A 15,304-nucleotide genomic window follows, 5' to 3' on the forward strand; every position below is an offset into this window, starting at 1 on the left:
ATCTGTCCCCCTCCCTCCCACACTAGGTCTGATCTGCTCTAATGGAGGTTGGCATCATGTTCCTCCTAAAACTTGTGTGAGGCTGAACTGTCCATTCCCTGTTTGAGTCATGCCAAACTTGTGGGTTTGAGGTCTCCCTAGGGCAACATGTGACAGGCAAGAGGTGCCTCAGGCCAGACAAACATTTTGCAAAAGTCTCTGTGCAGCTCTCTGCCAGTGATGGGAGTGGGGCTGTCACATTTTAATCACCAGCGTGAATATTTTTTTTCGTGCCCTGCAGCTTTCTAAGAGGATGACAGTCACATAGGCAGAAGAGGGAGGTCAGGTTAAGCTCAACTCACCTTATATTCCACCAGGAGCAGGCAGTGCTGTGGTCTCACCCCTGGGTACTTTTCCGAGCTCGAGTTCATGGTTGGCTCCTGCCCCCAAAGCACTCTGTTCCCACTAACCCTGCCAAATGCTTAACCTCAGTGAGTTCCACACATTAAATGTCTTTTGGTCTTATACTGTGTGTAAACAGGAGCACTTGCTATTGCATGTACCACTGTCCAGCTCCCTTCTGTTCTTCTCTAAACCAGCCCCCTTCCTCCTTGCTTACTTAAGGGTGACTGACAAGGGGGGGAGAACTGCTGCTGTTCCAGGTGAGTACAAGCCCTTTGATTTACATAACAGAACTCAATGTTCAAGTGCTTCCAAGTAGATGTGTGTGCACACCACATGCACAGCTGGTGGTTTCTTCCCTAGCAGTATCCATCAGGTGGGCGTGGGTGCCCCCTGGAGTGTCACCTCCATGGTGCTGTCTATAGGACCTGCTGTTGCTTCAGTTCCTTCTTACTGCCTGTGCTGGTTAGCTGGAATCCTTGGCATTTCACCCACGTGGGGCCAGCTGATCAGTCTTTGCTAACCCAAAGATGGGTCATTTTCTTAAAGGAATGGACAGGCTATATCTCAAGTATGACAACCAGTGCCAGCTTGGGCCCTTCATCATCATCTTTCCAGACTAATGGGGCCCCACTTTGACCCTCAGAGAAGGTGGTGTTTCTGGCAGCAATATGCTCTGCTAGGAGGGTGTTTGAGCTCAAGGCCCTAACAGCTGAACCTCCTTACACCATCTTCTAGAAGGACATGTTTGAGCATCAGCTGCATCTGGCCTTGCTCCTGAAGGTCAGGGCTCAGTTTCATACCAATCAGGACATTTTCCTCCCAGTTTTTTTATGTCAAACTGTCTGCTAACACCCAGGAGCAGAAACTCCACTCTCAGGCCATTCAGTGGGCATTGGCCTTTTATATCAAATGGACCAAGGTGCTTCAGAGGCCTATGCAATTGCTTGTCACAGTAGCAGACAGGATGAAGGACCTCCCCATGTCTTCCCAAAAAAGTTTATCATAGATCAGGTCCTGTATCCAGGCATGCTCTGATTTGGCTAAGTACCTGCCCCTGGGCTGACAGCACACTCCATGAGGGTGCAGATGGCATTCCTGGCTCAGGTTCTGATCCATGAGCTGTGTGTGGCTGTGACTTGGTCATCAATCCACATGTTCACCTCATTACACCATCACGCAGCAGGCCGTGGACAGTGCAGCATTCAGCACAGTGGTGCTTCAATCAGCAAGTCGATGAACTCTGACCCCGCCTCCAAGGTACTGGCTTGGGAGTCACCTAATTGGAATTGACATAGGCAACTATTTTTTCTTTTGAGTGCTTGCTCATCTCTCGTAACTTGTTCTTTGAGATGTGTTGCTCAAATCCCTTCCAAGACCCAGCTGCCTCCCCTGTGTCAGAACAAAACCAGCAAGAAGGAACTGAAGTGGCAGCAGGTTGGTAGGGCCCTATATATGGTGCCATGAAGGCATGACTCCAGAGGGTGCCTGGACCAACCTAACTTGTAGTGTTAGGGGAAAAAACCTTCCGGCAGCTGTGCACATGGCACACCCTCTCCACTTGGAATGGGCCTGAACACCACATCTTGAAGAATAACAGTTAGGAAAGTTTTTATCCCTTCCCTTGTGCATCCTTATCACTGGTTGGCCCATCACTGTAGATTAAGTGGCGTGTTAAGTGAGCAGGACAACATTGGCTTCTTTCCTGATCAGTTACTTTACAACCCAGCAACATAAGAGTATGAAACATTGCCCCTGCAAAGTACAACTTTAGTGTGGGAGGGTCGATTATGAAACTTTGATCTCTTCCAAGATGCCAAGCAGGTGATCCATCCAAGCCTGGCTTGAAACATGCATTAAAGTCTCTAGTCTTCACACTTTGTTCCAAGGTATTTTTATACTAATGATTTTTAATCATTTAGCAGAGAGAAGGGGCAGAACCAGTGGCCTTACAAGTGAGCCAGGGGACTAAGCAAATCAAGTTATGAAACTCAAAGAGCTCAGCTCAGTCAATTCAGCTTAACAAAGAAAAGGTTGATTTGATTAATCTGCAAACAACACAATAACCAGCTCTTCAGTCTAGCAGAGAAAGCTCTAACCCATCCAGTGGCTGGAAGCTGAACATAAAAGTGTTAATTTGTAACAGTGACGTTAATTAACCATTGGAACAATGTACCAAGGGTCATGGTGGATTCTCCATCCCTGGCCATTCTAAAAATCAAGATTAGATGTTTTTCTAAAAGATCTGCTCTAGGAATCAGTGTGTGGCAGGTCTCTGGCCTGTGTGTTACAAAGGGGGTCAGAGGAGATGATCACAATGCTTCCCCCTGGCCTTGGAAGCTATGAGTCACATACAGGCCATGCTCATTCTTTGCACATACTCTCCCATTGACAGCAGTGGGTGTGCTACGGGGAAGTAAAGTCCTAAATTAATACCTTGGCCTTAGACCAGACTTAATTCAGCTCTCTCATATATGAGTTTGGCATCTTTCTGCTGGGCACTCAGCAACCAAGCCTCTTGCCAAAGAGATTTAATCTCCAGAATTAGAGGGACCTGCAGAGTCCCCTCACTTCCACCACACTCTGGCATTGCTCTGATTTCATCTTAATATACTTCTCAACTTTGCAGGGAGGTGGAGATGCAGGAAGAGGCCTTTCCCCACCTACAGAAGCAAGCATCCCATTTTGCATCTAGTTCCTTTACTGCCCTGAAGCAAAACCTCACACAGCTGGACTTGGGCAAAACCAAGTAGATCTGTGGTTGGCCTTTCCTTTTTCAGTTTCCTCATTGTGGGGAAAGTGACACAGGCACCAGGTTTACCCATCACCCAGTGCTCTATTCCTGCTTAATGAATTACTGAATCCAGTACTTGGGAAGTTAAATGCTTCCAGCCAGTTTAAATAAACCATGGCTGTGGGATTCTGATTCTGCTGAATGGAAGGAAATTCACACCTCCAGCCCACTGAGGTAGAGCATTACTTCTTTTGGATTTCAAAATTGATGAGTCGTTAGTAGCTAGTCATCTAAGATAGATATTCACTCAGTTGGTGAACATCTCCTTGGAAATCTAAACAGCACGCATGGGACTATCTTGTACTAGAAATGGTCACTTTCCATCCTGAATATTCCTGTAACTTTAAAGATGCAAAAATAGGCATCTGAGATTGAGAGTTCCAACCCAGAGCAATTATGTTTCCTGAGACCAATGTTATATTATGTTCACGACTGAAGCAGTTTCTTTAGGATGAGAAAACACCAGGAATAAAATCCAATTAATTGCCCTGAGACTCAAAAATCCACCACCATTATCCCTCTTGGACTCAGACCACCACCCTCCAATCATCTTAATATGGTATTACAATCCTCCCTTTGTGTATAATCCACAAGCCATATGGATAGAAAGCCCAAGAGACCCATTAGCAGAAGGAAATACAGCTGAGCCAAGAGACTTTTGTAGCAGAAGTTTTCAGAAGGCTACAGAGCTAATCCAAAGAATAGCTCCACGCTGGAGCTGACAGTAAGAGTAGAAAAAAGCTGGACCTGGAGGGAAACCTCAATAGAGTTCTCCAAGGTTTGCTCTAAGCACACAGGGTTCAAAGACCTGGATGGAAGAAACGGAGCAGTCCTGAGTCATTCTGCATTGAATTATTATAAACATGAATCTAACTGGGTGATAAAATTCTTGGGCATCCCTAAATGAATCTGGAGGACTAAGATGCCATGGTAAGAGATGAAGCTCTGTGGTGATGCTATGGTCCAGCATCTGACCTCTTGGAGTTAGAACATCTCTAATGGGGTCAAATCTCAAAATGCTTCCTTCAGCTTCTTCCTTTTAGGGATGGAGAACAAGACTAGGCCTCATGGGACTGAATTATCCAGGCGATATTTAGATGCCATGGCCAGCTGCAAAGATTGCAGCTCTTGGGTGCTGACACCTCTGCCAATTGAGGGGGAAGTACATGCTATAGAGCCCCTCTCCTGGTGCATCCATTGTCCAAACAGAGAACCTGGCAATACCAAGAAATCTCTCTTGGATGGGCAAGATGAATACAGATCCTGGGTGAGAGATGTTTGCTGGCAGCTGAGGCAAAATGAGGAATTTAGGATAATACTGGGATGCCTCTTTTACACCCACTGGTCTGTACTGGATTTACGGTGGTTACAGGAACGCCCTTAACAGGCCTGTTCCTACCCACAGTTCTGTGGCTTGTGACTCAGGAGTGGGGCACATACAAATGCAATGTCATGAGGAAGAGCACAGGAGAGGCACAGGGTGATGCTCTGGTTCCTGCCAACACAGCAGGGCCAGAGGGACTGTTTTAAATGATGAATACAAACAAGCAGCGAGCACTCTGCTCCCCCACAGCCTGGGACTTGTGTGAACAATGGGGAGGGCTGTGTGAGAGAATCGCTTCTGGAACCCAACCCAGCGCCGGGAAGGCCTGTGTGCCATGCAGCCCAAGAGAATATGCATATTAATTTTTTATTAAATTCAGTTAGTTTTCTCTTTATATAACGTTTTCCCTCTAGGCACAATACAATACAAGGACTCTGTATGTTTGACACAATGTACAGAAACTTCAATAATCTACAACTGCTCCAGGAAGTTACAAAAACCTCCCTGTTGCACCAGCTACCTGCCACCGCCATTATCATACAGGAAAAGGACGAGGGGACCCTGGGGATTAAGACTGTACAACGAGCTCTGCACTGAAATAAAACATTGTACTCCTTTAAAAACAAGACAGGTAGAACCGTCAGCCACCTTGGCTCTGAGCAGCGGGGGAGGGGGGGGAAGGGCAGGTCCCAGGCCCAAGGGGCAATGGCAGGAAGATGGTGAACTCTAACCGAAGGGTCGGGGGGGTGCTGGAGTGCTACCGAGGCCAGGAATGGTCTCATGTGAACAGGCAGGTGCCCGCTGGGTTTTGGGACGAGCACACAGCTCTAGCATGTGAGCTGCTGGGGGCTAAGCTTGCCAAGGTGCAAACCAGGGGGAGAGGGGAGCATACAGGGGATTTGTTTTCTGTACCAGAGATGCCATCGCCTCAGTTTCATGATTCCACCTTTGCACTGACAATAAGTTACAGCAGTAAGCAGGCTGGGGAGGGCAGCAGGTCTGGGCTCAGTGGAAGTGCTAGAGAGCGGGGGCTAAAGTACAAGTTTGTCCCTGGTACACAGTTCAGGGGAGTCAGAAGCTGAGCCCTGAACAGCTCAGCACAGTAGGGATCTCAAGGAGCTCAGGTTGGCCCCCACAGCACAATGGCAGTGAAGAGCTCCCTGCCTTCCCTCTCAAGGCTGGGGCACGTCCCAGCTCAAAGCAGAGGCCTTGCTCTGCAGCTGGTGGACAGTGGCTACATGGAGTCTTGCCGCTGCGAGCCCAGGGGCTGGGGATCCAAGCACAAGCTGTAGGGGCTGGTGCTGGAGAAGCAGCGGAGAGCCCCGAGAGAGCTGACAGAGAAAAGGCAGCAGCTCTGTGCTGTGATCTCCAAGCTCAGGCCACTTCACTCCCTGGGGCAGCGTGGCTGGTAGGTGAGGGGCTCATGCCACACTGCTCCTGTACACAGGCCCCAGGCCAGTCCCTGTAACTGGCCTTGTTATCCTGTACTACAACTCGCCCCAGGGAATCTCTTTGGGAGCAAAAGCCCAGCCCCATGCCCCAGCCACTGCAGGGAGAGGGATGGAGGCTCCAGAGCTGTGCCAGAGCAATCCAGCCTGCAGCGGGGGAGCTACACTGCCGGATGCCCTGGTGCCACGTCAGGGGAACCTGCTCCCCACAGCCTGAGTGAGCACAGGTTTCCCGGGCAGTGGGACCAAGAATATAAGCAGGTCCCAGTCCTCCGTTTCACCCCTCCTCCGCCAAGGGCAGACCAAAAGAGGAGCTGACTAACGCTACAATACTGCTAATGAGACACCACCCCATCCCACCGAAGCAGGACAGGGAGGAGGCCCCTCTTCTTCCTCCCCAGAGCAGCTCATCAGGGCAATACTCTTGTGCAGACACTGTGCCAGCAGAGATTGTGCCTGCCCCAGGGAGGAATATGGCCCAGTTGCTGGACATGGGGTGAGCAGGATGGTCCCAGTCCTCCTGGCCTACTGTCCATGGAGCTCTCCTCTGGCCTTGCTGGGCAGGCTAACCCTGAGCTCAGGACGCCAGCCTAGTGCCACTCAGAAGGGCTGGACCAGGTGCCCCAAGGGGCTGGCGGCAGGTCCACTTAGATTTACAGACTGGATGTGCAAGTTCACAGGAAGCTCCTGAGGGTGCAGAGGGGTAACCAGGGAAAGCTCATCCTGCTCCCCAGTGGTGGGGAGGTTGTTCAATGCACAGCACCTCCTGAAGCCTCTCCCAGCAAAGGGCCAGTAAAACCCCACAGCAGCATTCACAAGAGAACCAGAGCACTGCTCAGACAAACGCCATGCCCAGCCAGGGACCCCAGGCCCATATTCTGCCAGGGGCAGGAGCCGGGACCCGAGGTCCGTGTCCTGCCTGGGGTGGGAGCCATGCTGCCCAGTCAGGGACCGCAGGCCCATATCCTGCCAGGCATGGGAGCCAGGACCTGAGGTCTGTGTCCTGCCGGGGGTGGGAGCCGCAATGCCCAGCCAGGGACCCCAGGCCCATATCCTGCCGGGGGTGGGAGCCGGTAATTATGTGGCTCAGACAGGCTTAGCAGGGTTGTAAGAATTGATCCCCACTCCCTCTAGCCTGACATTTCAATGCAATTAGTTCCTGCGCTGGACAGTTCCTACCATAGTGTAACACCCTGATCCTGCCCTGACCCCTGCTACTGTCCTTGAGCACGCAGGGGGCCTGGGGCTTCCAGTACGATGTGCCCCTGGCAGTGGGGGAGATTAAGGCCTCCGGCCTCCTCAGTCAGTCAGACCTGGGTCAGCTCATGTGCTAACCCTGGGCATTGCCTCTGCTTCACGCACTGGGGCCCGGGGGACTCCGTTCCTGGAATGGGGGCTGCTGCTGAGCCAGTCTCACGCGTCCGACAAGCAGCTCTGGATGCGGTCGATCCACTGCTGGGCCAGCTGCACGTCCTGGGCACAGAAATTGTAAACTCGTTTCGTCGTCTTCAGCTATGGGGAGAAAAGACGAGAGCTGAGACAGGGCATCCGCAGGGGGCAGGAGAGGAAGCCCAGTCTGCCAGGCAGGGCATAGCTAGCGATGGGCCCCAGGTCCCCACCTGGGGAGATGGGCAGGCAGGACTCGCTAGGGGCCGGCACCCTCCTGGACACACAACTTGTCTCCAGCCAGAGATGGTGAGTGCCTGGTACAGTCTGTACCACTGGTGTCCTCTGCAGAGACCACAGCTCAACTCAAGAGCCTGAGTCCTGGCCTTGCTGTCCAATGCAGAGCTGGTGCTCAGCTGCCTTGGTCCAGCCACTATCACCCCCTGGCCCCCGCCCCTGGCACTGGGGACTCACATCGAAGAAGGCCTTCTCCTCTACTGTCTTGGGGGCCCCCATGGTGGGGGTGCCGGGGGTGATGGACTCCACTTCTGCCAGGTCAATGACCCCTTTGCACTCCGTGTCCATCCGGTTGTCATAGTACCGCAGCTGGAAGGAAAGGTGCCACGCGTCAGCCGGTGCCCCCGAGTCCCGAGCTCACGTCAACACCAGGTCGGCTGAGCTATTCCCCTTGTCCAGCCCCTCGCTGCCCCAGCCCATTTCCCAGCCCCTCGAGTACCTGATGTTTGGTTTTATCCAGCACAAACCAGCGGGGCTTCCAGGGCTTCATGAAGGCTCCTTTCTTGTAGAGCGTCCCCTCGTAGGACCTGTGGGCAGCCAGACAGTGGGTTAGTGCCTTGCTGCTGTGTACTGGGGGGCGAGAGCCCAGTGGGAATGAACCAAAGAGCTCGGCTCCCAGCAGCCAGAGACTGAACCAGTTGAGTTGCAGAGGGCTGGCCCCATGGGACCCACACCCCATCCCAAGCAATAGGGCTCATTGCTGACCACAGGGCCCACACAGCCTGGCCTGGCCATCTCCCCCGGGGCAGCCAGAGCTCCCTTCACCTGTTCTCACTCTCTGACATCTGGAACTGGCTGTAGAGGTTGCTGGTGCTCTTGCGGCCCCCCTGCTTCCCGCTGGACGGGGTGGAGGTGCTGCTGGTGTCGCTGTCCAGGCTGAGGTTGAGGGTGGAGCCCACACTGCTCTCCTGCAGGTAAACCCCCAGCGAGCGCCGGTGGGGCAACAGGCTGGAGGACATCAGCAGGGAACTGGACGCCATCTGCACAGCACAGAGCAGGGAAGTGAGGGCATGGGTCCCGCTCACCAGCCACCCCACACTGGCACTGTTTTGTTGTCACACTAGACCCACTGGGCCTGGGCACAGGGCACCGTGAGCCCCTCCTCAGCCACGCAGGCAGCTGGGGGCAGAGCCCGGAACCCTGGGTCAAGTGCCGGAGCAGGCTCCCGGCGCACTGCTCCTCCCAGCCCAGCCCAGCCCCTGGCTCACAGGACCCTCTCACATGGACGGCTCAGAGACCTACCCTGCTGGCCTCCTGCCGGGCCTCTGTGCGCTGGGAGGCTTTGACCTTGTCCCATGTGTCCTTCCAGCGCTCCGGCACCTGGCCCAGCTCTGCTTCCAGGTTGTGCAGCTCCTGCGGGAGGAGTCAGAGGTTATTCTGAAGAGGGGGAAAAATAAGACACCCCTCCCCCACCCTTAGATGGGCCCTGTCCCAGGAAATTCAGGAGCTGCAACCACACACGCTGCGCACAGACGATCCCTGCCAGGTGCAATCAGAGATGGGGTTGGGGAGGAGGTGGCATGGGCAGTGTCTGAGTGCCAGCTTCAGTGCAGATGGGCGCGCCGGGGGGCTGTGCAAGGGGCCTGCTGGGGGAGAAGTGCCTGATCCAGCCCAGGGGTGTGGATTTCTGCCTGGCATACCCATCCCATGAACACATCATGCAGATCTGGTCGCACCAGCTCAGAAAAGATTTATTAGAATTGGAAAAGGTGCAGAGACAGCAACAAAAATGGTTAGGGGGCTGGAACAGCTCCCAAGTGAGGAGAGAGTAACAGGACGGGGACTGTTCGACTTAGAAAAAGGATGATGAAGGGGGGATACGATAGAGGTCTATAAAATCATGAAGGATGTGAAGAAAGTGAACCAGGAAGTGTTATTTACCCCTTCACGTAACACATGAACCCGGGGTCACCCATGACATTAACAGGCAGCAGGTTTAAAACAAACACAAGGAAGTATTTCTTCACCCAACACTTGTTGCCAGGGGATCTTGTGAAGGCCAGAAGTATAACTGGGTTCAAAAAAGATTTAGATCAGTTCCTGGAGGACAGGTCCATCAGTGGTGACTAGCCAAGATGGTCAGGAATGCAACCCCATGCTCTGGGTGTCCCTAAACCTCTGACTACCAGAAACTGGGACTGGAGAATGGATCACTTGACAAACTGCTCTGTTCTGATCACTCCCTCTGAAGACAGGACACTGCTAGATGGACCATTGGTCTGACCCATCTGGGCATTATGTTCTCATTTGGGGAGGGCCCCACACACCTCCAGCAGCTTGGAGATGGCGTCGGGCTCCACTCGGCTGCGGTTGTCGTAGCACGGCCAAATGATTTTGCGCTTGGTCTGCGGGGCACTGGAGTCCTGCCGATCCACCTCCTCCACGTGCTCCGGCTGCCCCTGCACCAGCTCCCAGTCGTAGGAGGGGCCCTCGGACAGGACCTCCTGGGTGTAGTAGTCCCACACCTTCAGGTTGGAGATGTTACTGTACGGCCTCAGCACCTAAGGAACAGCCAAATGCTCAAGCAGGGCCTTGCAGCCCCCCCGCCGTGCCTGGCCCCAGTGAGGCCACAATGGCCTGAAAGGCAGTGAACTCTGCTGCCGGGCTGGGGATCATGCAGCAGGAGGGGGGTCCCCACGGGCAAGTCGTCCCCATGTGGGTCTGCCGAACCCTGGAGAGCTGGGACAGACTGGCTCCAGGCCAGCAAGTAGGCACCTGCCCCCCGTGCTGCTGCTGCATCCACACCCGCATCCAAGATCGCATTGCGGTGCATGGGCCAGAGGCAGAACGGCAGAGCAGGCTGTCAACCTGGCTGGCCGCCCTGGGCCCCTCTGTACTCAGTGCCCAGAGCACAGCTGTAATGGCAGCCTGTTACAGTGTCCTGGGGTAAGGGGCACTCAGCGAGCAGGTGACTGACTTCCTGTGTGTCCCACCACGTGAAACCCAGGCCCCACAGTGAGAACAACGGGGCACTTTGCAGCTGTGTACGCAGGGCAGAGCCAGTGAGCAAGCACAAGTGCTCTCTGGCCATCGCACCGGTGTAAGAATCAGGCCCTAGGCAGAGGCTGAGACACAAGAGGTGGAGCCCATCCCTCAGAAAACGCTGGTTACATTTAGTCCAATCATTTCACTGGAACATGTCGATTCTGTCTGAACTCTGGAGGGAAACCAAGGCAGCAGTCTGGCCAGGCCAGGCTTCCACCAGCAGGAGTGAACGAAAACATTCCATTCTGGTTCACAGATTCCGACAGCTCCTGATTTTAGAGGTCTTGGCTCCATTCCAAACACTCAGGGGTGGTCATACAGCCGTCCCCAGCCCCGCAGCAGGGCAATCCTGCAACCCCAGCTGGTTAAACCCGCTGACTTCGCTGCTTCCCAAGTCCCCTCTCCATATGGCCCCAGGAGGGTTTGCTTTTCACTCGGAAGGCAGCACCGCAGCTGGATCAGGCTGCACTGGATGCGGGGATGCCCGGTCTCTGTGCTCGAGAGGAAGGGCACTGCTATTCCTTCATTTCAGCCTGACTGGGGCCTCCCTCAGAAACGCAAGGTTCCTCCTCCCTGTGTCACTCCCACAGTTGGGCTGCCTCGCTCCCTCTAGGGCTGGCTCCAGGCACCAGCGAAGGAAGCTGGTGCTTGGGGCAGCCAATGGAAAGGGGCAGCACATCCAGGTCTTCGGCAGCGGGTCCCTCAGTCCCTCTCGGAGCAAAGGACCCACCGTCGAAAAATGAAAGCAGCGCGGTGGAGCTGCTGCTGAAGTACCCCTGATCGCGGCTTTCTCTCAGCCCCCACCCACGCTTCACCGCTTGGGACAGCAAAAAAGCTGTAGCCGACCCTGGCTCCCTCCAAGCAGTGGGGTGGAGGGAGGTCTCCCTGGATCGTGCACTGGGCTGTGGGAGGCAAAGGTTACATCTGGCCCGGTGTCTCTGGCCAGCCAAGCAGGCTCACCTCCCCATCCTCAGGAGCGTACATGTAGTTGAAGAAGACAGGGGTTTTCTTGTTCAGCCGGTCGATGTACTCCCAGATGGACTTGTAGACCTGCTGGCTCTTCCGCTCGCCCTTCTCTTCATACAGGAGGCCTGTGGGGAGAGAGAAAGACAGGCCGCTCAGCTGACAGCGTTGCCCATCGGTGACGGGGCCAGGGGCCCAGAGCCCTTACCCAGCTCAATCCGCTCGTAGTCCGAGTCCAGCAGGAAGGTGCGGAACCGATTGGAGACGTAGTGGTAGCTGAGGAACTTCAGGTAGTACTGGGTGAACTCAAACTCCATGGGGAACTGGAGGTGGATCTGCAGAGAGACGAGCACACAGCCAAATGGACACCAGCCTCCACCCAGCAGACCACTGGTCGGGCAGCCCTCACTGGATCTGCAGCTCCATGCAAGGGGTGAGCTGGCTCTATACCTGGATTCCACTGGCCAGAGACGAGGCCCAGGACGCAGGTTAACCCTGTGCTGAAATCTGACAGCCCAGGCTGCTCAGAGCTCACCTGATGGACACAGTCCAGGAACTGCAGGAAGACAGGAGCGAAGCCGCTGCTCTGGCCAGCAAGGGTCTGGGCTCCGCGGTGGCTGAAGCGGTGCCCGAAGGACAGCCACTCCTTCTCCACGAGGAGCCGGAAGCCCTCCATTGTCCGGTAGTAGGGGTCTGACAGCAGCTGCACCAAGGACACCACCTGCAGGAGGGAGGCCAAAGTCACGGCCCACAAGGGGCTGGGACCTCAAGCCAGCAGCTGGGGGAGAGGCCAGCCCGTGCCAGCCAGTTGCTGCAGGGCTCCGACTCCTACCTGTGTGGTGATATCCCAGCCATCCTCCAAACTGACCAGCACAGAGGAACCTGTATCCAGCAGCTCCACCACCAGCACCGAGATCTGCAGGATCTTGTGGATCTGTGGACACAGCACAGGAGGTTAACAAGACATTGAGGGGAGGATTTGGGGCTGGCCTCGAGCAGCGGACAACAGAAGGCTGGTGAGCTTAGCAGGCCAGAGCCTCTGAAGTACATATGGGGACAGTCCAGACCCTTACGTCGCACACAACAGTGACGTGTTTGTCAGGCTCAGACCTGCCAAACCCCTGGACCTGAGGACGTGATGGGAACAGAAGGACCCCAAATCCAGAGAGCTGTGTGTGAATGAAACTCACACGCCACATCCTTCCACTCAGCAACACTCCCCTGCTCAAACTACCAAGGAGCAGCACGGGGTCATCAAGGGCACAGACTCAGGCTATTTGGAAGTCCCTGTAGAACCCCTCTCCCCCGGTAGATGAGCAGGCGCTGACTGGCACCGGACATCCAGAGCGCAGGGGGAAAGGGAATGGCTCCACTCAGACACATGGGTCCCTGCCCAAACTCAGATACCAGAGTCACCAAGAACCCGGGCTGGCCTTGCCTTGGGCAGACAGCACTTGTTCAGGGCCCAGGCGATTAGGCCGCGCGGTCCCTACTGCCAAGAGGAGAGTCAGACACAAGATCTGAGGCCGTGTGCGCGCCTAGCGGCCCAGAGCAGGGACAGTGCTTAGCCTCCATCCAGTCCCAGCACGCACACGGTAGTCAGCACTTGGATCCCTGCACAGCAGCCCAGAGAGCATCTAGCAGTGGGAGCTTGACCAGACCTGGGACAGAGGCCTCTGGAGCCAGCCAATCCCAGCAGCTTTGCTCTTAGAAAAGCTCCCATCACCAGGTCCCTTCCTGGACGGGAAAGTGTGTTCCTAGTCAGACTGGAGTCGGCAGTAATCCCATACTCGCCAGTGCATCCACTGACTAGAAGGGACCACTGGATCATCTACTCTGAGCTCCTGGATAGCCCAGGGTGTTAAATCTCACCCAGCTACCCCTACGTATTGACTCCCAGAGCCTGTGTTTGGGGAAAGCTCCTTCCAGAGACATCCAGTCTGGAACTGAGGACACTGGCAGATGGAGCACCCAGCACTTCCCACAGAAGCCCTCACTCGCTGTTCAAAATGGTGCCTTATTTCTACTTGAAGGCTGTCTAGCTCCTGTAGCTTCTTGTTCTGCCTTTCCCACTAGACCAAAGACCCCGTTAGAACCTGGCATCTTCTCCCCAAAGGATCTAATCAGCATAATCATTTCACCTTGTTCTTTTTTGACAAGCTGAACAGATTGAGCTCCATAAGTCTCTCACTGTCAGGCATTTTCTCCAGCCCTGCAATCATTTTTGTGGCTCTTCTCTCCACCCTCTGCAATTTTCCAGTAACCTTTTTAAAATGTGGACCCCAGAACTGGACCTAGTATCCCAGGAGCGTCTCATCGGGGCCACGTACAGAAGTAAAATCACCTCCCTGCTCCGAGTCACTGCTCCCAGCATCATACTGGGAGTTCACGTTGCACTCTTTTGTCCACTATGACCCTAGCTCCCTCCCAGAGTCTGTGCTTTCCAGGAGCCAGGCCCCATTCTGCATGTGAGGCCCGCAATCCTTGTTCCTAGCTGTGCAACTCTGCCATTACCTGTATTTAAACACATTTTGCATGGGCCCAGCTTACCAAGCGATCCAGATTGCCCTATAAGATGGTGCTCATCTCATTGTGACACAGCACTCTACCGCTCGGTGTCACCTACCAATTTCACCAGATCACTGAGGAGAGGTTGAGTAGCATCAGCTTAGGACCGATCCCTGCCAGGCCGCACTGGAAATGCCACATTCCATGACAGTTCCCACTGACAGCCCTGAGGTGGCGCCGAGCACACACACTCTGGCGCTCACCTGCTCAGGATCTAACCGATCACTGTCCATGGGCTTGGGAAGAAATGTTGCCCCATGTCCAACTGCAGAGACCTTGGGGGTTTCCTCCTTTCCCTGCAGCCTAGGGTGTGGGTCACTTGCCAGGATCATCGGGGGGGTATCTCAGATAATCCCCCGCCATTGTGGGGGCCTCAGGCAGTGGTGGGCCTTGGTCCCATCTAGTCTCTCTGCCCATGGCACACTGTAGGCTAGTCTCCTGAAATACCTTGGTCGAATTTTGGCTGGCGGGTTTACCACGTGGTTGCTGGTGGCCTGGAGGTCAGACGAGATGATTTGGTCCCTTCTGGCCCTAAACCCTATGACTGACTCGAAGCTGGCATGATTCTTGGGTCCTGTCCCAGTGACCCAGCAACGAACCCCCAACCCCTTGCCTTGGGGTTCCGGTGACACACCCCAGCAACCGCCTCAAGCACCAGCTCCCCTCACACTGTAGGATCCCAGGTGTGGAGGCAGGTCCGGCCTTGGCGACAGCCCCTGTCTGACACTGCCCAGCCCAAGACTCAGCACACTGACCTGGGACAGCCATTCGGACTCTTCCAGGGTCCGCAGGTAGGCGAGGCTGGGGTCTGTGGCAGGGCTGCCGGGCACGCAGGCCTTCATCAGCTTTTTGAAGCTAGCCTTCACCTGCCGCACGTCAAACACCTCGATGGGCACCACCTCCCAGTGCTGCAGCGGGTCTGGCTTCACTCCCTGGGCAGAGGGCGAGAGCGGCAGCCCAGGTGAGCACAGGCTGGGCAGCACCAGACCCATTCCCGTCTGCCTGCCCTTCCCTTCACGGTGCCCTTCCTTCGCAGCAGGTTCCCCACGCCACTCCTGGGCTCTTTTACCTAGGAACAGCTGTAGCTGCACTAGTCGCTCTGGGGCACTGTGCAGGGGCAGCCTGACTGCCCAGAGAGGGCTGGTCCCTGCAGTGGGT

The 15,304-nt window shown here is 54.9% G+C and overlaps 1 protein-coding gene across 3 annotated transcripts in view; it reads right to left on the reverse strand.

The window, feature by feature from the left end:
* Positions 1 to 4,851: 4,851 nt before the first annotated feature.
* Positions 4,852 to 15,304, reverse strand: part of SBF1 (SET binding factor 1) — a 150,034-nt gene continuing 139,581 nt past the window's right edge. For 2 of the 3 annotated variants that reach the window (XM_075064079.1, XM_075064086.1), the window contains exons 32-42: positions 14,902 to 15,078; positions 12,411 to 12,512; positions 12,114 to 12,299; positions 11,787 to 11,913; positions 11,576 to 11,706; positions 9,898 to 10,131; positions 8,873 to 8,983; positions 8,396 to 8,610; positions 8,070 to 8,157; positions 7,808 to 7,939; positions 4,852 to 7,459 (exon numbers count right to left, since the gene is read on the reverse strand). In XM_075064079.1, coding sequence (XP_074920180.1) covers positions 7,361 to 7,459; positions 7,808 to 7,939; positions 8,070 to 8,157; positions 8,396 to 8,610; positions 8,873 to 8,983; positions 9,898 to 10,131; positions 11,576 to 11,706; positions 11,787 to 11,913; positions 12,114 to 12,299; positions 12,411 to 12,512; positions 14,902 to 15,078 — 1,602 coding nt within the window. In that variant the 3' untranslated portion in view covers positions 4,852 to 7,360. The remainder of the gene's footprint in view (positions 7,460 to 7,807; positions 7,940 to 8,069; positions 8,158 to 8,395; positions 8,611 to 8,872; positions 8,984 to 9,897; positions 10,132 to 11,575; positions 11,707 to 11,786; positions 11,914 to 12,113; positions 12,300 to 12,410; positions 12,513 to 14,901; positions 15,079 to 15,304) is intronic. The other variant, XR_012655569.1, reaches the window with a different exon arrangement.

The sequence above is a fragment of the Chelonoidis abingdonii genome, chromosome 1, assembly GCF_003597395.2.
Source record: "Chelonoidis abingdonii isolate Lonesome George chromosome 1, CheloAbing_2.0, whole genome shotgun sequence".
NCBI lineage: Eukaryota > Metazoa > Chordata > Testudines > Testudinidae > Chelonoidis > Chelonoidis abingdonii.